This window comes from Panulirus ornatus, chromosome 53, assembly GCF_036320965.1.
Source record: "Panulirus ornatus isolate Po-2019 chromosome 53, ASM3632096v1, whole genome shotgun sequence".
In the NCBI taxonomy this organism is placed as follows: Eukaryota; Metazoa; Arthropoda; class Malacostraca; order Decapoda; family Palinuridae; genus Panulirus; species Panulirus ornatus.
The window spans coordinates 19,551,038-19,575,608 of NC_092276.1; the positions used below are offsets into that span (position 1 = coordinate 19,551,038).

Below are 24,571 nucleotides of genomic sequence, written 5' to 3' on the forward strand. Positions count from 1 at the left end.
TACCAAATCATTTTCCTCAACCCTCTCACTTTGCACACCACCTCGACCAAAACACCTTATATCTGCCACTCTATCATCAAACACATTCAACAAACCTTCAAAATACTCACTCCATCTCCTTCTCACATCACCACTACTTGTTATCACCTCCCCATTAGCCCCCTTCCCTGAAGTTCCCATTTGCTCCCTTGTCTTACGCACTTTATTTACCTCCTTCCAAAACATCTTTTTATTCTCCCTAAAATTTAATGATACTCTCTCACCCCAACTCTCATTTGCCCTCTTTTTCACCTCTTGCACCTTTCTCTTGACCTCCTGTCTCTTTCTTTTATACATCTCCCACTCAACTGCATTTTTTCCCTGCAAAAATTGTCCAAATGCCTCTCTCTTCTCTTTTACTAATAATCTTACTTCTTCATCCCACCACCCACTACCCTTTCTAATCAACCCACCTCCCACGCTTCTCATGCCACAAGCATCTTTTGCACAATCCATCACTGATTCCCTAAATACATCCCATTCCTCCCCCACTCCCCTTACTTCTATTGTTCTCACCTTTTTCCATTCTGTACTCAGTCTCTCCTGGTACTTCCTCACACAAGTCTCCTTCCCAAGCTCACTTACTCTCACCACCCTCTTCACCCCAACATTCACTCTTCTTTTCTGAAAACCCATACAAATCTTCACCTTAGCCTCCACAAGATAATGATCAGACATCCCTCCAGTTGCACCTCTCAGCACATTTACATCCAAAAGTCTCTCTTTCGCGCGCCTGTCAATTAACACGTAATCCAATAACACTCTCTGGCCATCTCTCCTACTTATGTTCAATATCTTCATTAAACTTACAAAAGATACAAGCTTTCACATGGGTTAGGTTAAGCTGGATTGTAATGGGTTGGTTTACACTATATGACAGGTATAAACATTAAATGCAGTACTTCTGATTAACAACAGCACATTAGTTTTTTTGGGATAACCCAACATCAATTCTATACCTTCATAATCTACACTGCCTCACTAAACCAGCAACTGAAAAAATAATGATTGTTGAGGTAGTGACTCATATAATTAAACATCTTAAATGTTTAATTCTAAGTTATTAATGACTTTAGGGGTAGAAACATGGTTATATTGGTGAGAGAAACATGGTCATATTAGGTGATATGAATGCAAAAGAGGGAAGTGATGAAAATGGTGAGATAATTGGTAAATGGGAAGTGCCTGGAGTAAATGAGAATGGAGCTTATCTTGTGGATATTTGTGCTGAGAGGGGGTTTATTCCTTGCAAACACTTTTCTTCAACACAAGATGATTCACAGATATACATGAATGAAGAATGATGGAAGAGAAGAGCAAAAAACTTTGACTAACTATGTGGCAATGGATGAGATATTGAGAATGGTTGCGCTAGATGCTAGAGTTGTGAGGATTATCTGGAGACTGACCATTTCATGGTTCTTGTGGAGATGAGGATCTGGGAGAAGTGAAGGTATGTGTAAGGAAGAATGAAGAGTTAAAAGTGTTGGCAAGCATGAAGATGAATCAGAAAAAATGTAGAGAGGAGTATGAAAGAAAGGTAACTGAAAACTTAGATGGAAGCACAGTGAGTGAAGGAATGCAGCCATGTGTGAATGAGTCCATTATATTGCAAATTTTCTCCAGTAAGTTAAAAACTCATCAGACTATGTTCTCATACAATGTTCTCTCTGCACACATACAGAGAGGTTTTCAATGACTTACAATGCCTTAATGGTGTTCCATTATCTTTTGCGCACTTACACCCACAAAGGTAATTTAGTCCAGTAGGTAAAGCTGTCACTTCATTATCATATGAATGTAAGGCATGGGCTATAGACAGACTATGCAGAAGAGGATGGGTGTTTTGGAAATGAAATGGTTGAGCACAAATATATGGTGTGAAGTGGTTTAACCAATTAAGTAATGAAAAAGTAAGAGAGGTGTGGTAGAAAAAAAAGTGTTCTTGAGGGAACTGAAGTAAGCTTGATTGGACTAGACAAATAGAGAATGAATACAAAAAAGTTGACAATGAGGATGTGTCTGAAGTGGAGGGAACAAGAACAGAAAGACAAAATTGGAGATGGAATGAGAGTGAAAAAGCTTTAGAGCAATCAGGGCCTGAACTTGCAGGAGGGTGAAAGGCCTGCATGGTATAAAGTGAACTGGGTTGATGTGGTGTACAGGGATCGATGTGTTGTCGATGGGCTGAAACAGGGAATGTAAAGTGTCTGGGGTAAACCATGGAAAGGTCTGTAGGGCCTGGTTGTGGATAAGGAGCTGCAGTTTTGGTGCATTAAACGTGACTGCTAGAGAACTGATGTGAGAAGATGCTGTCTTTCTTCATCAGTTCCTGGCGCTAACACAGGAAACTGAGATCAAGAATGAAAAATAAAAAGTTAAGGACAAATCAGATTAAGTCTGGCATGTTGAGTTCCCAACCTCAGTCAGGGACGCTGGGAATTGGGAGAAAATGTGACAGCCTGTCGAGCATCACCTCTATGATTTTTTTTACCATGCAACATTCTCCCTGCACAAATTCAGTATACATAGTTTTACAGTGATTTACAATAAATTAATGTTTAACTATCATCTTCATGCCTTTACACCTACAAGATAGTTTAAGTAAAAATCTTATGATATAGCTTATTCACTGCCCACCAATCTGAAAAAAGCTCACACTCAATCACGATATAAACTTGGTTCCTGTTTAATATGCAATTGTAGTGTTATTTTTATGGTAAAAAGGCCTGTCTTTACTGTATCAAGTTATGGCAGGTAGGAGTGTTATCATTACTGCATGCGCTAAGAGATTCCAGAAACATCTCAGCACTCCTGAAATGCTGAAAATTATTGAAAAAACATGATCATATGGGGAAGTACATACATCTCATGCAATCCCCATTTCTAACCAGGAGGTAATTCAGATAAAGCCAAGCGACCATGGAGCCATTTCCCTGATTCAAAACGTCTTTGTTACACCCTGAACACCTTCATCCTCAAAGAAATAAGGTAGCTTTCCATTACATTTCTTAATATTTCATTTATTCATGCTATTATGTAAAGTTTGGGATGTAAAAGAATTTGGCTTCTAATGGACCAATCTTTTCCCTAATCAGTATTTTAGAACCGTGACTTATTGTATTTATCATCGGTTAGCATTCTTAACCATGAGGCATCCACAGGCCGCCCAGGGTCGAGTGCATAGGTTCAAATCCTGGTTGGATAATGAGGGAGGTGAATGCAAGTCTTGGGAAGAGGGGCATATATATAGTCTGCTGATGATGAGGCATCCTGGGAAGTGAGTCAGTCACTGTTCATTGATGATACAGCATTGGTGGCTGATTTGAATGAGAAACAGCAGAATTTGGTGACTGAGTTTGGAAGTGTGTGTGAAAGGAGAAAGGTGAGGGTAAATGTGAATAAAAGCAAGGTTATTAGGTTCAGCAAGGTTGAGGGACAAGCTACCTGGGATGTAAGTTTGAAGAGAGAAAAAATGGAGGAAGTGAAACATTTTAGATATCTGGGAGTGGACTTGGCAGTGATTGGAACCATAGAAGTGGAAATGAGTAATACGGTGGGGGAGAGGTTGAAGGTTCTGGGAGCGATGAAGAATGGATGGATAGAGTAAACATTATTTCTGAGGGCAAGAATGTGTATCTTTTAAGGAACAGTAGTTCCAACAATATCATATGGTTGCAAGGCATGGGTTACAGAAGGAGTTGTGTGGAGGAGGGTAGATGTGTTAGAAGTGAAATGTTTGAGGACAAAATGTAGTGTGAGGTGGTTTGATTGAGTTAAGAAAGGGTAAGAGAGATGTGTGGAAACAAAAAGTGTGTGGCTGAGAGAGCAGAAGGAAAGCGTTGTGAAATAGTTTGGACATACGGAGAGAATGAGTGAGGAAAGGTTGACAAAGAGAAAACATGTATCAGAAATGGAGAGAACATGGAGAACTGGGAGACCAAATTGAAGATGGAAGGATGAAGTGAAAAACATTTTGAGCGATCGGGGCCTGAACATACAGGAGGGTGAAAGGCATGCACAGAATAGAGTGAACTGGAATGATGTGGTATACTGAAGTTGACGTGCCATCACTGGACTGAAGTAAGGCATGAGAAACATCCAGGGTAAACCATGGATAGGTCTGTTGGACCTGTATGTGGATAGGGAGCTAAGGTTTTGGTGCTTTACATATGACAGTTAAAGAAGGAGTGTGTGTGGATGTGGCCTTACTTTGTCTCTTTTCTGGCACTACCTCAATGACGCAAGGAGTGGCAACTGGGTGTATGGGCAGAAAAGAGAATATGTTACCTTTTTCCTCTTCACGCATTTCTAATGTTGCCTGCAGGGCAGCGTGGCACTAGGAATGGATGTTGGTAACCAAGTATGGATATATACATGTGTATCTGTGTGTACATGTGATTGAATGTGTCTACTTCAACTGATTCCTGGCACTACCTCACTAATGTAAGACACAGCTATCAAGTATTGGTGGAATGCATGCATAGTGCCACTGTACAAAAGAAAAGGGGATAAAGGTGAGTGTTCAAATTACACAGGCATAAGTTTGTTGAGGATTCCTGGAAAATTATATGGGAGGGCACTGATTGAGAGGGTAAAGGCATGTACTGAGCATCAGATTGGAGAAGAGCAAAGTGGTCTCAGAAGTGGTAGAGGATATGGGGATCAGGTGTTTGCTTTGAAGAGTGTATGTCAGAAATACTTAGAAAAACAGATGGATTTGTATGTAGCATTTATGGATCTGGAGAAGGCAAATGAGAGGGTTGATAGAGATACTATGTGGAAGGTTTTAAGAGTATATGGTGTGGGAGGTAAGTTGCTAGAAACAGTGAAAAGTTTTTACCAAGGATGTAAGGCATGCGTATGAGTAGGAAGGGAGGAGAGTGATTGGTTCTCAGTGAATGTAGGTTTGTGGCAGAGGTATGTGAAGTCTCCATGGTTGTTTAATTTGTTTATGGATGGGGTGCTTAGGGAAGTGAATACAAGAGTTTTGGAGAGAGGAGCAAGTATGCAGTCCGTTGTGGATGAGGGCTTGGGAAGTGAGTCAGTTGTTGTTCGCTAATGATACAGCACTAGTGGCTGATTCGGGTGAGAAACTTCAGAAGTTGGTGACTGAGTTTGGTAAAGTGTGTGAAAGGAGAAAGTTGAGAGTAAATGTGAATAAGAGCAAGGTTATTAGGTACAGTAGGGGTGAGGGGCAGGTTAATTGGGAGGTAAGTTTGAATGGAGAAAATCTGGAGAAAGTGAAGTGTTTTAGATATCTGGGAGTGGACTTAGCAGTGGATGGAGCCATGGAAGCGGAAGTGAGTCACACGTTGGGGTTGTGTGTGTGTGTGTGTGTGTGTGTGTGTGTGTGTGTGTGTGTGTGTGTGTGGGGTGGGGGGTTATGGGAGCATTGAAGAATGTTTGAAAGGTGAGAACATTATCTTGGAGAGCAAAAATGGGTATGTTTAAAGGAACAGTGGTTCCAACAATGTTATGTGGTTGCAAGGCATGGGTTATAGACAGGGTTGTGCAGAGGAGGGTGGATGTGTTTGATCGTGTAAGTAATGAAAGGGTAAGAGGGATGTGTGGTAATAAAAAGAGTGTGGTTGAGAGAGCAGAAGAGTATGTATTGAAATGGTATGGACACATGGAAAGAATGAGCGGGTAAAGATTGACAAAGAGGATATATGTGTCAGAGGTGGAGGGAACGAGAAGTGGGAGACCAAATTGGAGGTGGAAAGATGGAGTGAAAAAGATTTTGAGCGATCGGGGCCTGAACCAACACATCCACCCTCCTCCGCACAACCCTATCTATGGCTCATGCCTCAAAACCATATAAAAATGTTAGAACCACTATTCCTTCAAACATACCCATTTTTGCTTTCTGAGATAACGTTCTTGCCTTCCACACATCCATCAATGCTCCCCAGGACCTTCACCCCCTCCCCCATCCTGTGACTTACTTCCACTTCCATGGTTCCATCCGCTGCTACATCCACTCCCAGATATCTAAAACACTTCACTTTCTCCAGATTTTCTCCATTCAAACTTACCTCCCAATAATATCTATACATTATCCCTGGGGACGGGAAAAAGAATGCTTCCCACGTATTCCCTGAGTGTTGTAGGAAGTGATTAAAAGGGGACGAAACAGGATGCTGAAAATCCTCCCCTCCTGTTTTCTAACTTTCCAAAAGAAGGACCAGAGAAGGGGGCCAGGTGAGGATATTACCTCTAAGGCTCAATCCTCTGTTCTTAATGCTACCTCAATAATGCGGGAAATTGTGAATATGAGTGAAAAAAAATATGACAGAGACTGAGTGTGAACAAATGTGGCGTTTGTTGTCTTTTCCTAGCGCTACCTCGCACGCACGCGAGGGGAGGGGGTGTTCTTTCATGTGTGGCGGGGTGGCAATTGGAATGGACGAAGGCAGCAAGCATGAATATGTACATGTGCTCATATGTAGATGTCAATGTATGTACATGCATGTATACGTTGAAATGTATCCCTAGGGAGAGGGTAGAAAAAATAATTCCCACGCATTCCCGCATGTCATAGAAGGCGACTAAAGGGAATAATTCCCACGCATTCCCGCATGTCATAGAAGGCAGCTAAAGGGGATGGGAGTGGGGGCGAGAAACCCTCCCTTCCTTGTATTTTAACTTTCTAAAAGGGGAAACAGATGAAGGAGTCATGCGAGGAGTGCTCATCCTCCTCGAAGGCTCAGATCAGGGTGTCTAAATGTGTGTAGATGTAACCAAGATGAGAAAAAAGGAGAGATAGGTAATATCTCTGAGGAAAGGAACCTGGATGTTTTGGCTCTGAGTGAAACGAAGCTCAAGGGTAAAGGGGAAGAGTGGTTTGGAAATGTCTTCGGAATACAGTCAGGGGCTGGTGAGAAGACAAGAGCAAAGGAAGTAGTAGCACTACTCCTGAACCAGGAGTTGTGGGAATATGTGATAGAGTGTAAGAAAGTAAACTCTAGATTGATATGAGTAAAACTGAAAGTGGATGGAAAGACATGGGGATTAGAGTTTTTGGAGCAAATGAGTGAGTGTGTTAGCAACTTTGATGCATGAGACTGGGCTATAGTGATGGGTAATTTGAATGCAAAGGTGAGTTATGAGGCAGTTGAGGGTATAACTGGTGTACATGAAGTGTTCAGTGTGGTAAATGGAAATGGCGAAGAGCTTGTATATTTGTGAGCTGAAAAAGGACTGGTGATTGGGAATACCTGGTTTAAGAGAGATGATATACACAAGTATACATATGCAAGTAGGAGAGATGGCCAAAGAGCATTACTGGATTACGTGTTGATTGATAGGTACTTGAAAGATAGAATTTTGGATGTTAATGTGCTGAGAGGGGCAACTGGAGGGATGTCTGATCATTATCTTGTGGAGGCAAAGGTGAAGATTTGTAGAGGTTTTCAGAAAAGAAGAGAGAATGTTGGGGTGAAAAGAGTGGTGAGAGTAAGTGAGCTTGGAAAGGAGACTTGTGTGAGGAAGTACCAGGAGAGATTGAGTGCAGAATGGAAAAAGGTGAGAGCAAACAATGTAAGGGGAGTGAGAGAGGAATGGGATGTATTTAGGGAAACAGTGATGGCTTGCACAAAAGATGCTTGTGGCAAGAAAAAGGTGGAAGGTGGGCAGATTAGAAAGGGTAGTGAGTGGTGGGATGAAGAAGAAAGATTGTTTGTGAATGAGATGAGAGAGGCATCTGGATGATTTTTGCGGGGAATTAGTGCAGATGACTGAGAGATATATAAAAGAAAGGCAGGAGGTCAAGATAAAGGTGCAAGAGGCAAAATAAGGGCAAATGAGCTGGGGTGAGAGAGTATCGATGAATTTTAGGGAGAATAAAAAGATGTTTTGGAAGGAAGTAAATAAAATGGGTAAGACAAGAGAACGAATGGGAACATCGAAGAAGGGGATTAATGGGGAGGTAATAACTAGTAGTGGTGAAGTGAGGAGATGGAGTGAGCATTTTGAAAGTTTGTTGAATGTGTTTGATGATAGAGTGGCAGATACAGGGCGCTTTGGTCGAGGTGGTGTGTGAAGTGAGAGGGCTAGCAAGAATGGTTTGGGAAACAGAGAAGAGGTAGTGAAAGCTTTGCGGAAGATGAAAGCTGGAAAGGCGGCGGGTTTGGATGGCACTACAGTGGAATTTATCTATAAAGGGGGTGACTGTGTTGTTGACTGGTTGATCAGGATATTCAATGTAAGTATGGTTCATGGTGAAGTGCCTGAAGATTGGCAGAAAGCATGCATAGTGCCATTGTACAAAGGCAAAGAGGTTAAAGGTGATTGTTCAAATTACAGAGGTATAAATTTGTTGAGTATTCTTGGAAAAATATATGGAAGGGTACTGATTGAGAGGTTAAAGGCATGTAAAGAGCATCAGATTGGGGAAGAGCAGTGTGGTTTCAGAAGTGGTAAAGGATGTGTGGATCAAGTGTTTGCTTTGAAGAATGTATGTGAGAAATACTTAGAAAAACAAATGGATTTGTATGCAGCATTTATGGATCTGGAGAAGGCATATGATAAAGTTGATAGAGATGCTCTGTGGAAGGTATTAAGAGTATATATATATAGTGTGGGAGGTAAGTTAAAAGAAGCAGTGAAAAGCTTTTATCGACGATATAAGGCATGTGTACGAGTATGAAGAGAAGAAAGTCACTGGTTCCCAGTGAATGTCAGTTTGAGGCAGGAGTGCATGATGCCTCTATGGTTGTTTAATTTGTTTATGGATGGGGTTGTTAGGCAGGTAAATGCATGAGTTTTGGAGAGAGGGGCAAGTATGCAGTCTGTTGTCGATGAGTGGGCTTGGGAAATGAGTCAGTTGTTGTTCACAAATGATCCAGTGCTGGTAGCTGACTCGGGTGAGAAACTACAGAAGCTGGTGACTGAGTTTGGTAAAGTGTGTGAAAGAAGAAAGCTGAGAGTAAATGTGAATAAGAGCAATATTATTAGGTTCATTAGAGTCAAGGGAAAAGTCAAGTGGGAGGTAAGTTTGAATGGAGAAAAACTGGAGGAAGTGAAGTGTTTTAGATATCTGAGAGTGGATTTAGCAGCGGATGGAACCATGTAAGTGGAAGTGAGTAATAGTGTGGGGAAGAGGACAAAGGTTCTTGGAGGGTTGAAGAATGTGTGAAAGGCGAGAAAATTATCTCGGAGAGCAAGAATGCGTATGTTTGAAGGAATGGTTTGAAGGAATGCACCAAAACCAAAGCTCCATCTCCACATCCACGCCCCACAAAACTTTCCATGGTTTATCCCTGACACTTCACATGCCCTGGTTCAATCCATTGACAGCACGTCGACCCTGGTATACCACAACATTCCAATTCACTCTATTCCTTGCACGCCTTTCACCCTCCTGCAAGTTCAGGCCCCGATCACTCAAAATCTTTTTCAATCCATTCTTCCACCTCCAATTTGGTCTCCCACTTTTCCTCGTTCCCTCCACCTCTGACACACATATCCTCTTGGTCAATCTTTCCTCACTCATTCTCTCCATGTGTCCAAACCATTTCAATACACCCTCTCCTGCTCTCTCAACCACACTCTTTTTATTACCACACATCTCTCGTATCCTTTCATTACTTAATCAAACCACCTCACACCACATATTGTCCTCAAACATCTCATTTCCAACACATCCACCCTCCTCCGCACAACCCTATCTATAGCCCATGCCTCGAAACCATATAACATTTTTGGAACCACCATTCCTTCAAACATACCCATTCTTGCTCTCCGAGATAATGTTCTCGCCTTCCATGCATTCTTCAACACTCCAAGAACCTTTGCCCACTTCCACACCCTATGACTCACTTCTGTTTCCATGGTTCCATCTGCTGCTAAATCCACTCCCAGATATCTAAAACACATCACTTCCTCCAGTTTTTCTCCATTCAAACTTACCTCCCAATAGACTTGTCCCTCAACCTTACTGATCCTAATAACCTTGCTCTTATTCACATTTACTCTCAGCTTTCTTCTTTCACACACTTCACCAAACTCAGTCAACAACTGCAGTTTCTCACTCGAATCAGCCACCACCACTGTATCATCAGCGAACAACAACTGACTCACTTTCCAAGCCCTTTCATCCACAACAGATTGCATACTTGCCCCTCTTTCCAAAACTCTTGCATTTACCTGCCTAACAACCCCAACCATAGACAAATTAAACCATAGAGACATAACGCACCCCAGCCGAAAACCAACATTCACTAAGAACCAATCACTTTCCTCTCTTCCTACTCGTACACATGCCTTACATCCCCCATAAAAACTTTTCACTGCTTCTTTCAACTTACCTCCCACACCATATATATACTCTTAATACCTTCCACAGAGCACCTCTATCAACTCTATCATATGTCTTCTCCAGACCCATTAATGCTACATACAAATCCATTTGTTCTAAGTATTTCTCACATACATTCTTCAAAGCAAACACTTGATCCACACATCCTCTACCACTTCTGAAACCACACTGCTCTTCCTCAATCTGATGCTCTGTACATCCCTCCACCCTCTCAATCAATACCCTCCCATATAACTTCCCAGGCATACTTAACAAACTCATACCTCTGTAATATGAGCACTCACCTTTATCCTCTTTGCCTTTGTGCAATGGCACTATGCACGCATTCCACCAATCCTCAGGCACTTCAATATGAACCATACATACACTGAATATCCTCACCAAAAACGGTCAACAACACAGTCACCCCCCTTTTTAAATAAATTCCACAGCAACATCATCTAAACCCACCGCCTTGCCGGCTTTAATCTTCCACAAAGCTTTCACTACCTCTGTTCTGCTTATCAAATCATTCTCCCTGACCCTTTCACTTCGCAAACCACCTTGACCAAAACACCCTATATCTGCCAATCTATCATCAAACATATTCAACAAACTTTCAAAATGCTCATCCATCTTCCTCTCACTTCACCACTACTTGTTATTACCTCCCCATTTGCCCCCTTCAGTGATGTTCCCATTTGTTCTCTTCTCTTAAGCACTTTATTTACCTTCTTCCAACACATATTCTTATTCTCCCTAAAATTTAATGATACTTTCTCACCCCAACTCTTATTTTCCCACTTTTTCACCTCATGCACCTTTCTCTTTACCTTCTGCCTCTTTCTTTTATACATCTCCCAGTCATCAGCACTATTTCCCTGGAAAAACTGTCCAAATGCCTCTCTTCTCTTTCACTAACAATCTTACTTCTTCATCCCCACCACTCACACCCCTTTCTAATCTGCCCACCTTCCACCTTTCTCATGCCATAGGCATCTTTTGCCGAAGCCATCACTGCTTCCCTAAATACATCCCATTCCTCCCCCATTCCCCTTACGTCATTTGCTCTCACCTTTTTCCATTCTGCACTCAATCTCACCTGGTACTTCCTCATACAAATCTCTTTTCCAAGCTCACTTACTCTCACCACTCTCTTCACCCCAACATTCTTCTTTTCTGAAAACCTCTACATATCTTCACCTTTGCCTACACAAGGTAATGATCAGACATCCCTCCAGTTGCCCTTCTCAGCACATTAACATCCAAAATTCTCTCTTTCACACACCTATCAATTAACACATAATCCTATAACGTTCTCTGGCCATCTCTCCTACTTACATATGTTATATACTTATTTATTTTGCTTTGTCGATGTCTCCCGCGTTAGCGAGGTAGTCCAAGGAAACAGACGAAAGAATGGCCCAACCCACCCACATACACATGTATATACATACACGTCCACACATGCAAATAGACATACCTATACATCTCAACGTATACATATATATACACACACATTTATTATAATTATTATTATCATTTTGCTTTGTCGCTGTCTCCCGCGTTTGCGAGGTAGCGCAGGGAAACAGACGAAAGAAATGGCCCAACCCACCCCCATAAACATGTATATACACACACGTCCACACACGCAAATATACATACCTATACATCTCAATGTACACATATATATACACACAAAGACACATACATATATACCCATGTACATAATTCATACTGTCTGCCTTTATTCATTCCCATCGCCACCTCCCCACATATGGAATACCATCCCCCTCCCCCCTCATGTGTGCGGGGTAGCGCTAGGAAAAGACAACAAAGGCCTCATTCATTCACACTCAGTCTCTAGCTGTCATGCAATAATGCCCAAAACCACAGCTCCCTTTCCACATCCAGGCCCCACACAGCTTTCCATGGTTTACCCCAGACGCTTCACATGCCCTGATTCAATCCACTGACAGCACGTCAACCCCGGTATACCAAATCGATCCAATTCACTCTATTCCTTGCACGCCTTTCACCCTCCTGCATGTTCAGGCCCCGATCACTCAAAATCTTTTTCACTCCATCTTTCCACCTCCAATTTGGTCTCCCACTTCTCCTCGTTCCCTCCACCTCCGACACATATATCCTCTTGGTCAATCTTTCCTCACTCATTCTCTCCATGTGCCCAAACCATTTCAAAACACCCTCTTCTGCTCTCTCAACCACGCTCTTTTTATTTCCACACATCTCTCTTACCCTTACATTACTTACTCGATCAAACCACCTCACACCACACATTGTCCTCAAACATCTCATTTCCAGCACATCCACCCTCCTGCGCACAACTCTATCCATAGCCCACGCCTCGCAACCATACAACATTGTTGGAACCACTATTCCTTCAAACATACCCATTTTTGCTTTCCAAGATAATGTTCTCGACTTCCACACATCCTTCAAGGTTCCCAGGATTTTCGCCCCCTCCCCCACTCTATGATTCACTTCCGCTTCCATGGTTCCATCTGCTGCCAGATCCACTCCAAGATATCTAAAACACTACTTCCTCCAGTTTTTCTCCATTCAAACTTACCTCCCAATTGACTTGACCCTCAACCCTACTGTACCTAATAACCTTGCTCTTATTCACATTTACTCTTAACTTTCTTCTTTCACACACTTTACCAAACTCAGTCACCAGCTTCTGCAGTTTCTCACATGAATCAGCCACCAGCGCTGTATCATCAGCGAACAACAACTGACTCACTTCCCAAGCTCTCTCATCCACAACAGACTTCATTCTTGCCCCTCTTTCCAAAACTCTTGCATTCACCTCCCTAACAACCCCATCCATAAACAAATTAAACAACCATGGAGACATCACACACCCCTGCCGCAAACCTACATTCACTGAGAACCAATCACTTTCCTCTCTTCCTACACGTACACATGCCTTACATCCTCAATAAAAACTTTTCCCTGCTTCTAACAACTTGCCACCCACACCATACATTCTTAATACCTTCCACAGAGCATCTCTATCAACTCTATCATATGCCTTCTCCAGATCCATAAATGCTACATACAAATCCATTTGCTTTTCTAAGTATTTCTTACATAAATTCTTCAAAGCAAACACCTGATCCACACATCCTCTACCACTTCTGAAACCACACTGCTCTTACCCAATCTGATGCTCTGTACATGCCTTCACCCTCTCAATCAATACCCTCCCATATAATTTACCAGGAATACTCAACAAACTTATCCCTCTGTAATTTGAGCACTCACTCTTATCCCCTTTGCCTTTGTACAATGGCACTATGCAAGCATTCCGCCAATCCTCAGGCACCTCACCATGAGTCATACATACATTAAATAACCTTACCAACCAGTCAACAATACAGTCACCCCCTTTTTTAATAGATTCCACTGTAATACCATCCAAACCTGCTGCCTTGCTGGCTTTCATCTTCCGCAAAGCTTTTACTACCTCTTCTCTGTTTACCAAATCATTTTCCTCAACCCTCTCACTTTGCACACCACCTTGACCAAGACACCCTATATCTGCCACTCTATCATCAAACACATTCAACAAACCTTCAAAATACTCACTCCATCTCCTTCTCACATCACCACTACTTGTTATCACCTCCCCATTTGCGCCCTTCACTGAAGTTCCCATTTGCTCTCTTGTCTTACGCACTTTATTTACCTCCTTCCAGAACATCTTTTTATTCTCCCTAAAATTTAATGATACTCTCTCACCCCAACTCTCATTTGCCCTCTTTTTCACCTCTTGCACCTTTCTCTTGACCTCCTGTCTCTTTCTTTTATACATCTCCCACTCAATTGCATTTTTTCCCTGCAAAAATTGTCCAAATGCCTCTCTCTTCTCTTTGATTAATAATCTTACTTCTTCATCCCACCACTCACTACCCTTTCTAATCAACCCACCTCCCATGCTTCTCATGCCACAAGCATCTTTTGCGCACTCCATCACTGATTCCCTAAATACATCCCATTCCTCCCCCACTCCCCTTACTTCCATTGTTCTCACCGTTTTCCATTCTGTACTCAGTCTCTCCTGGTACTTCCTCACACAAGTCTCCTTCCCAAGCTCACTTACTCTCACCACCCTCTTCAACCCAACATTCACTCTTCTTTTCTGAAAACCCATACAAATCTTCACCTTAGCCTCCACAAGATAATGATCAGACATCCCTCCAGTTGCACCTCTCAGCACATTTACATCCAAAAGTCTCTCTTTCGCGCGCCTGTCAATTAACACGTAATCCAATAACGCTCTCTGGCCATCTCTCCTACTTACATACGTATACTTATGTATATTTCGCTTTTTAAACCAGGTATTCCCAATCACCAGTCCTTTTTCAGCACATAAATCTACAAGCTCTTCACCATTTCCATTTACAACACTGAACACCCCATGTATACCAATTATTCCCTCAACTGCCACATTACTCACCTTTGCATTCAAATCACCCATCACTATAACCTGGTCGCGTGCATCAAAACCACTAACACAATCATTCAGCTGCTCCCAAAACACTTGCCTCTCATGATCTTTCCTCTCATGCCCAGGTGCATATGCACCAACAATCACACACACACATATATACATATATACACATGTACATAATTCATACTTTCTTTTCTTTCTTTCATACTATTCGCCATTTCCCGCATTAGCGAGGTAGCGTTGAGAACAGAGGACTGGGCCTTTGAGGGAATATCCTCACCTGGCCCCCTTCTCTGTTCCCTCTTTTGGGGAAAAAAAAAAAAAAAAGTGAGAGGGGAGGATTTCCAGCCCCCCGCTCCCTCCCCTTTTAGTCGCCCTCTACGACACGCAGGGAATACGTGGGAAGTATTCTTTCTCCCCTATCCCCAGGGATAATTCATACTATCTGCCTTTATTCATTCCCATCGCCACCCCACCACACATGAAATAACAACCCCCTCCCCTCTCATGTGTGCGAGGTAGCACTAGGAAAAGACAACAAAGGCCACATTCGTTCACACTCAGTCTCTAGCCGTCATGTAATAATGCACCGGAACCACAGCTCCCTTTCCACATCCAGGCCCCACAGAACTTTCCATGGTTTACCCAGACACTTCACAAGCCCTGGTTCAATTGACAGCATGTCGACCCCGGTATACTACATCGTTCCAATTCACTCTATTCCTTGCATGCCTTTCACCCTCCTGCATGCTCAGGCCCCGATCACTTAAAATCTTTTTCACTCCATCTTTCCACCTTCAGTTTGGTCTCCCACTTCTCATTCCCTCCACCTCTGACACATATATCCTCTTGGTCAATCTTTCCTCACTCATTCTCTCCAAGTGACCAAATTATTTTAAAACACCCTCTTCTGCTCTCTCAACCACACTCTTTTTATTACCACACATCTCTCTCACCCTATTATTACTTACTCAATCAAACCACCTCACACCATATATTGTCCTCAAACATCTCATTTCCAGCACATCCACCCTCCTCCACAACTCTATCTATAGCCCACGCCTCACAGCCATATAACATTGTTGGAACCACTTTTCCTTCAAACATACCCATTTTCGCTTTCTGAGAAAATGTTCTCGACTTCCACACATTCTTCAACGCTCCCAGAACTTTCGCCCCCTCCCCCACCCTATCATTCACTTCCGCTTCCATGGTTCCATCCGCTGCCAAATCTACTCTCAGATATCTAAAACACTTCATTTCCTCCAGTTTTTCTCCATTCAAACTTACCTCCCAATTGACTTGTCCCTCAACCCTACTGTACCTAACAACCTTGCTCTTATTCACATTTACTCTCAGCTTTCTTCTTTCACACACCCCACCAAACTCAGTCACCAGCTTCTGCAGTTTCTCACATGAATCAGCCACCAGCGCTGTATCATCAGTGAACAACAACTGACTCACTTCCCAAGCTTTCTCATCCACAACAGACTGCATACTTGCCCCTCTTTCCAAAACTCTTGCATTCACCTCCCTAACAACCCCATCCATATACAAATTAAACAACCATGGAGACATCACACACCCCTGCTGCAAACCTACATTCACTGAGAACCAATCACTTTCCTCTCTTCCTACACGTACACATGCCTTACATCCTCAATAAAAACTTTTCACTGCTTCTAACAACTTGCCTCTCACACCATATATTCTTAATACCTTCCACAGAGCATCTCTATCAACTCTATCATATGCCTTTTCCAGATCCATAAATGCTACATACAAATCCATTTGCTTTTCTAGGTATTTCTCACATACATTCTTCAAAGCAAACACCTGATCCACGCATCCTCTACCACTTCTGAAACCACACTGCTCTTCCCCAGTCTGATGCTCTGTACATGCCTTCACCCTCAATCAATACCCTCCCATATAATTTCCCAGGAATACTCAACAAACTTATACCTCTGTAATTTGAGCACTCACTTTTATCCCCTTTGCCTTTGTACAATGGCACTATGCAAGCATTCCGCCAATCCTCAGGCACCTCACCATGAATCATACATACATTAAATAACCGTACCAACCAGTCAACAATACAGTCACCCCCTTTTTTAATAAATTCCACTGCAATACCATGCAAACCCGCTGCTTTGCTGGCTTTCATCTTCCGCAAAGCTTTTACTACCTCTTCTCTGTTTACCAAATCACTCTCCCCACCCCGCTTACTTTGCACACCACCTCAACCAAAACACCATATATTTGCCACTCTATCATCAAACACATTCAACAAACCTTCAAAATACTCACTCCATCTCCTTCTCACATCACCACTACTTGCTATCACCTCCCCATTAGCCCCCTTCACTGAAGTTCCCATTTGTTCCCTTGTCTTACGCACTTCATTTACCTCCTCCCAAATCATCTTTTTATTCTCCCTAAAATTTAATGAAACTCTCTCACCCCAACTCTCATTTGCCCTCTTTTTCACCTCTTGCACCTTTCTCTTGACCTCCTGCCTCTTTCTTTTATACATCTCCCACCCATTTGCATTATTTCCTTGCAAAAATTGTCTAAATGCCTCTCTCTTCTCTTTCACTAATAATCTTACTTCTTCATCCCACCACTCACTACCCTTTCTAATCTGCTCACCTCCCACAATTCTCATGCCACTAGCATCTTTTGCACAAGCCATCACTGCTTCCCTAAATACATCCCATTCCTTCCCCACTCCCCTTACCTCCTTTTTCTCACCTTTTTCCATTCTGTACTCAGTCTCTCCTGGTACTTCCTCACAAAAGTCTCCTTCCCAAGCTCATTTACTCTCCTCACTCTTTTCACCCCAACATTCTCTCTTCTTTTCTGAAAACCTCTACAAATCTTCACCTTCGCCTCCACAAGGTAATGATCAGACATCCCTCCAGTTGCACCTCTCAGCACATTAACATCCAAAAGTCTCTCTTTTGCGCGCCTATCAATTAATACGCAATCCAATGACACTCTCTGGCCATTTCTCCTGCTTACATACATATATTTATGTATATCTCTCTTTTTAAACCAGGTATTCCCAATCACCAGTCCTTTTTCAGCACATAAATCTACAAGCTCTTCACCATTTCCATTTACAACACTGAACACCCCATGTACACCAATTATTCCCTCAACTGCCACATTACTCACCTTTGCATTCAAATCACCCATCACTATAACCCGGTCTAGTGCATCAAAACTACTAACACACTCACTCAGCTGCTCCCAAAACACTTGCCTCTCATGATCTTTCTTCTCATGCCCAGGTGCATATGCACCAATAATCACCCATCTCTCTCCATTCACTTTCAGTTTTACCCACATCAATCTAGAGTTTACTTTCTTACACTCTATCACATACTCCCACCACTCCTGTTTCAGGAGTAGTGCTACTCCTTCCCTTGCTCTTGTCCTCTCACTAACTCCTGACTTTACTCCCAAGACATTCCCAAATCACTCTTCCCCTTTACCCTTGAGCTTCATTTCACTCAGAGCCAAAACATCCAGGTTCCTTTCCTCAAACATACTACCTATCTCTCCTTTTTTCTCATCTTGGTTACATCCACACACATTTAGACACCCCAATCTGAGCCTTCGCGGAGGATGAGCACTCCCCGCGTGACTCCTTCTTCTGTTTCCCCATTTATAAAGTTAAAATACAAGGAGGGGAGGGTTTCCAGCCCCCCGCTGCCATCCCCTTTAGTCACCTTCTACGACATGTGAGGAATGCGTGAGAAGTATTCTTAAGCTCTGGAGGTGAGGGTGAATAGTTATAGAGGTTTTCAAAAAAGATGAGACACTCTTGTGGATATACGTGCTGAGTGGGGTTTATTCCTTGCAAACACATTTTTTTTCAGCAAAAGATAATTCATAGATATACATGGATGAGGAATGATGGAAGAGAAGAGGAAGAGGCTTTCACTGACTATGTGGCAGTGGATGAAAGATTGAGAAAGGGTGTGCTGGATGCTAGAGTCATGAGAGGATTCTTTGGAGACTCTGACCATTTTGCGGTTCTTGAGGAGATGAGGATCAAGAAGAAGTGCAGATAAGGAAGAAAGGAGAGGTAAAAGTGCTGGCAAGCAAGAAGATGAATCATGAAAAATGTAAGGAGCAGTATGAAAGGAAGGTAACTGAAAGCTTAGATGGTAGTTCAATTAATATAGGACTGCAGTAATGTGAGATTGGTGTTTAAATTATTGAGAGAAATACTATTAAAGGTTGTAGAATCAGCAGTAGTAAGATACAGGAACAAAAAGGGCAATGCATGGTGGACAGAAGAGATTAGAAATGCTGAGGAAGGGAAGAAAAAGGAATATGGTAGATTGCTCAATAGGAATGTACCAGTGGAAGTTCAGCAAAGGAGAAGGGAAGAATACAAAACATGTAAGTGGAATGTTAAGAAGCTGACAGAGGAAAGCAAAGGAAGAGTAGATGAAGATTTTGGAAGAAAGTCAAATGGAAAGTTTCAGGATAATAAGAAACTACACTGGAAAGAGGTGAAAAGGGAAAGAGGTGGATGTAAAAGTGGAAATGTTGATGTGAGAAGTAAGGAATGGGGATTGCTGACTCACAGAGTGAAAGTGAAAGGAAGGTGGAAAGAGTATTTTGAAAACTGATAAATGTGGGAGAAAGTGAGGCAGCAGTTGTTACATGCATGGGTATGGAGGAGGGGAGGAAGAGGATACAAGTGGGGGGGAGGCCTACAGCAAAAAGGGGGGTAAGAAAGGAGGGGTAAGAAGGGCATTAATTTGGCTGAAGGTAAGAATGCCACCTTTAAAGGATGGGATTATGGCTGAAACGCTGAAGTATGGAGGAGAAAGTGTGATAATGTGGATTCATCTTATATGAAATTTAGCACAGAAACAGAAAGTTGTGCCTAAGGGTTAGTTGAAAGCTATTATTATCATTCCTGTATTCAAAGAAAAAGGTGCTAAGGATGCATGTAGCAATTATAGGGGGAAAGTTTACACAAGAATATAATTGACAATGAAGTGCCTAAGTACAGAATGAGTGAAGAGCAAAGGGGTTTTAGGAAAGGAACAGGATGTGTGGATTAGATTTTTGAAGAAAAGATGACTATATGAAAGTATTTAGCAAAAGGTAAGAAGTTGTATGCAGCTTTTATGGATCTGGAGAAAGCTTATGACAATGTCGAGTGGAATGCTTTGTGGGATGTGTTAAGGATATATGGCATAGGGGGACAACTCCTGGATGGCATAAAAGCCATCTACAGAGTAGCAAATGCATGTGTAACAGTGTATGGAGGGATGAGTGAAAATTTTGGGACATATGTAGGTGTGAGGCAGGGCTGTGTGATGTCATCGTGGCTTTTTAATATATATATGGATGGAGTGATAACTTAGATGAAAGCAAAACTAGGAAAAAGAGATGCAGAGATGGAGTAAGGCAGTGAGATATGCTGGCTAGTGGCAAGCCTGTTTGCAAATGATATTGTGTTGTTTGCAGAGCGAAGAGGAGTTGCAGAAGGCAACGTGTGTTTTATGATGTATGTAAGCTTAGGCGATTGAAGGTAAATGTAATTAAAAGTAATGGTGTTTGAAAGGAAACATAGTGAAAGTACAGAGTGAAAGAAGAAAGTATGCTAAACTGTGCTGTGGATATGGGGGGGGTAAAAGACTGGAAGAAGTGAGAGAATGTAAGTATCTGGGAGCCATCTTGGGTAAGTGTGGTGATATGGAAGGAGAGATAGGGGAGACAGCAGTACAAGATAGAAGAGTCAATGGGTCCCTTAATAGGCTAATGAAGGGCAGAAGTGTACGTATGGAAGTGAAGAGAGGATTAAGGGAGAGCATAATCCTCTCAACCCTGACATATACAAATAAAACATGGACATGGAAGGAGTCACAAAGATCAAGAATCCAGGCTATGGAAATGACCTATTTGAGAAGAGTATGTGGTGTGACTAGATGGAATGAAGAAATAAATAAAAGGGTGTATGAGAGATGTGGTATGGCAGGAATTGCAAAGGGAGTGAATTGTGGAGTGGTAGAATGGGTGAAACATAATACTTTCCTCCAACAATACTAAAAAGATTCTAATTTGTAGTTAGAACTATATCTAATATTGTCTAATCACAAGTAGGTTTCTCCATTAGATGAATTAGGGCACTCAAGCAAATTTAGGTATAGTCTATGCTTTAAGTTACTGAAAAGGGATTCCAACCCCAATTAGATGGTAATAAATAAAAATCACCTACTATGATAAAATATTTTTCACTAAAAATTTCATCTAACTGATTGTAAAATCTTGTCTAAATCTGGTGTTTGTGCAGGAAACCTATAATCTAGTCACTTTTACCTTTCTTCACAAAGTTTATCTTTGATTTCTTCAAAAATTGAGTCAAAATTTGCAATGGCTACATCTTTCACAACAGGATTAATGGAGCTTTAGCAGAGAGCAAGACACCACCTTAATTCCCCTATCACTATTAAACAAAGTGTACCCTGGAACTGCATATTCAGCAAGGAAATCTCTTTTGTTGATATCTAACCAAGCTTCAGATATGGCAATTGTATAATTTCCTTCTAATGCTGAGACCCATTTCAAAGGATACGTACCAAGGGGGATGGGTCTGCTCCAATAGTTCTGCATTCCATCTTTTCTCTTTCCTTCAATTCAAAATTTCCTCACTAACTATATCTCTTGTTTTGTCCATAAACAATTAATTTTTCATGCTTTCCAATTGACAATTGCTCTTTTTCTAAATGCTGACAACGATCAAAACATCCACTGCCTTGGAGCTGCAATTTTTTGCAGAACCAGTGCATCCATTCATCCTCCTCACCAAGTAATTTCAAATTTCATATTTAGCTACATATACTCTTGAGTATTATATAAGGTTCTGTTCCTTACACTATTTACACATGACCACCTGGTTATTCTCTTTTGCCTTAAGTTTACAATCAACACAACTGCCCTAACCCCTGTTGTCATGTTATCATTGGGTGCTTCCCAATGACCCACTTGTTTCCTCTAGTTTCCCATGGATACTTTGATCAAATCTCTCCTAGTTCTTAATCCTCATGGAAATTCACAGTCCTTACAAGCATTGTAAGCATATCAGGGCTACATATAGCTTATTCAGCTACTTGTATAGAAAAAAATTCTGCCTACTGCAGAAAGCTCAAGACAACTGCAGTGCAGAACTAAACTGATTAACTGTTGGCCAACTTATTGGTCCTATTAACAGTTCACCTCCTGCCTTTACTTTGATTAAATATGGTAGGCTGGTTTGGTTTCACTGGGTTGGCGCAGAATGAGCTTGGTTTAACAATTAGAGTAGGTTAGATTTGGTTTAAGACAATACTATCTTACAGATCACAACTGGTTTATTTAGGTTTATTTCAATTTTATTTCATTGAATTAAGTTTGCCTGTTATCAATTTTGTTGTCAGGTAACATTACATCGTTTGGTGTAGTCTGATGAGGTCTGGCCTGGTTAAGGTTAGGTTGGGTTTTGTTTGGTTAAATAATTAAGTTCGGTTAGATTAGGTTTAGTTATGACAGTGGTTTGGTTTAAATTAGGAAAACTGAAGTATCCGTTTAGGTTCGGGAAGGAACGGGCAGAAGTGGAAGAAATTTCAATCAATATGAAGAGATGAACTGTGGTCAAGATCGAAGTATTTGGTATACATTAGAACTTAAAAACACCACACTAACTCTGCAGAGCAATATCACTCTTGACATTGAAGTAATGAACTGTATCAAGTTCATTGAGAACTTAAACATTCTCAATAATAATCAACTGACGACTATTTTAATAAGGATAAGCCTGCCTTACTGGTAGCCCATACCTTGAGCAGCTACTTGGTACCTGGTATCCTCAAGAAACGTTCAACAAGCTTACAAGGCTTCATCCAACATTCAACAAGCTTACAAGGCTTCATCCAACATTCAACAAGCTGGCAAGGCTTCATCCAACATTCAACAAGCTTACATGGCTTCATCCAACATTCAACAAGCTTACAAGGCTTCATCCAACATTCAACAAGCTTACAAGGTTCATCCAACATTCAACAAGCTTACATGGCTTCATCCAACATTCAACAAGCTTACAAGGCTTCATCCAACATTCAACAAGCTGGCAAGGCTTCATCCAACATTCAACAAGCTTACATGGCTTCATCCAACATTCAACAAGCTTACAAGGCTTCATCCAACATTCAACAAGCTGGCAAGGCTTCATCCAACATTCAACAAGCTTACATGGCTTCATCCAACATTCAACAAGCTTACAAGGCTTCATCCAACATTCAACAAGCTTACAAGGTTCATCCAACATTCAACAAGCTTACATGGCTTCATCCAACATTCAACAAGCTTACAAGGCTTCATCCAACATTCAACAAGCTTACAAGGCTTCATCCAACATTCAACAAGCTTACATGGCTTCATCCAACGTTCATCATTTATTACAACAAACTTCTATCATTTTTCACACCCTACTAATGTAAAGTTTAAAGGACTGCTAATACATAGAAGTAAAGTTCGTAACATTACCATATTGAGAATTACTAGGTATGGTGATGACAGTATCAAAGGTGTAATGATGAGGACAAGACAGGATCAGGCCAGCTTGTTGTTGTGATGGTGACCTGAGCTGCCACACACCGCCACCCGCAACACTACAGACACCCAAATCTGGAAACAAAAATTCTTCATTTCTTATATTTATGTTATAATATTGACGTCGTAATAAGAAATAAGTTATTTCGTCAGATGATATGGCAAGTATATGGTGCAGTAATTTGTAGCTAATTTGTACATATGCTAGAGAAAAAATAACAATTGAGACAGCAATACTAAAGTGATATCTTTTCAGAAACTGTAATGTAAATGAACTGAAAAAATGATTAAGATTGCAAGTCTTGCCTTTATATTTCAGTGTAATATACTTTCATATTGCTGAAATAGTCTGAATCCCTTGCATTATACATATCTGACTTCACTTTTCACAAATTCACGAACATAAAAACTGGATAAGGGTCACTGCTGAACTAAAGTTTCAATTGATAAAGTACAAAAAAATACCTTAAGGAAAATAAACATAGGCCAGAGATCAAAATGGTAATAAAAGAATTACATGAACGTTATTTAAGGTTACATTTCACCCCAGGAGCAATTATTATTGGGCCTACACAAGTACCAGATGGAATTGTAAATCATTTAACTTAGAGCTATGCAGGCCAGCCGTAGTAAAAAAAAAATCCTTACGTAATTTTTCTAACATTATCACATACACAACTTCCTCATAACTCTCCAGCTAAACATATGTGCAAAGTTTGATGAGTGCAAAACAATCCAAGTGGCGCCACACTAACACGCATCCGGTGGTTTTCAGCTTAACTATACGAGAGTCAGAGCAGAGGCTATTATGGTCATAAAGCGATGAGCTGTGAGTCATGAGTCAGAGCTGAGGCTATTATGGTCATAAAGCGATGAGCTGTGAGCCATGAGTCAGAGCTGAGGCTATTATGGTCATAAAGCGATGAGCTGTGAGCCATGAGTCAGAGCTGAAGCTATTATGGTCATAAAGCGATGAGCTGTGAGTCATGAGTCAGAGCTGAGGCTATTATGGTCATAAAGCGATGAGCTGTGAGCCATGAGTCAGAGCTGAGGCTATTATGGTCATAAAGCGATGAGCTGTGAGCCATGAGTCAGAGCTGAAGCTATTATGGTCATAAAGCGATGAGCTGTGA

The 24,571-nt window shown here is 41.5% G+C and overlaps 1 protein-coding gene across 1 annotated transcript in view; it reads right to left on the reverse strand.

The window, feature by feature from the left end:
• The window catches only part of LOC139765297 (U6 snRNA-associated Sm-like protein LSm2), a 67,596-nt gene that overhangs the window by 36,781 nt on the left and 6,244 nt on the right, over window positions 1–24,571 (reverse strand). The window contains exon 2 of the mRNA XM_071692682.1: window positions 23,373–23,513. Coding sequence (XP_071548783.1) covers window positions 23,373–23,375 — 3 coding nt within the window. The 5' untranslated portion in view covers window positions 23,376–23,513. The remainder of the gene's footprint in view (window positions 1–23,372; window positions 23,514–24,571) is intronic.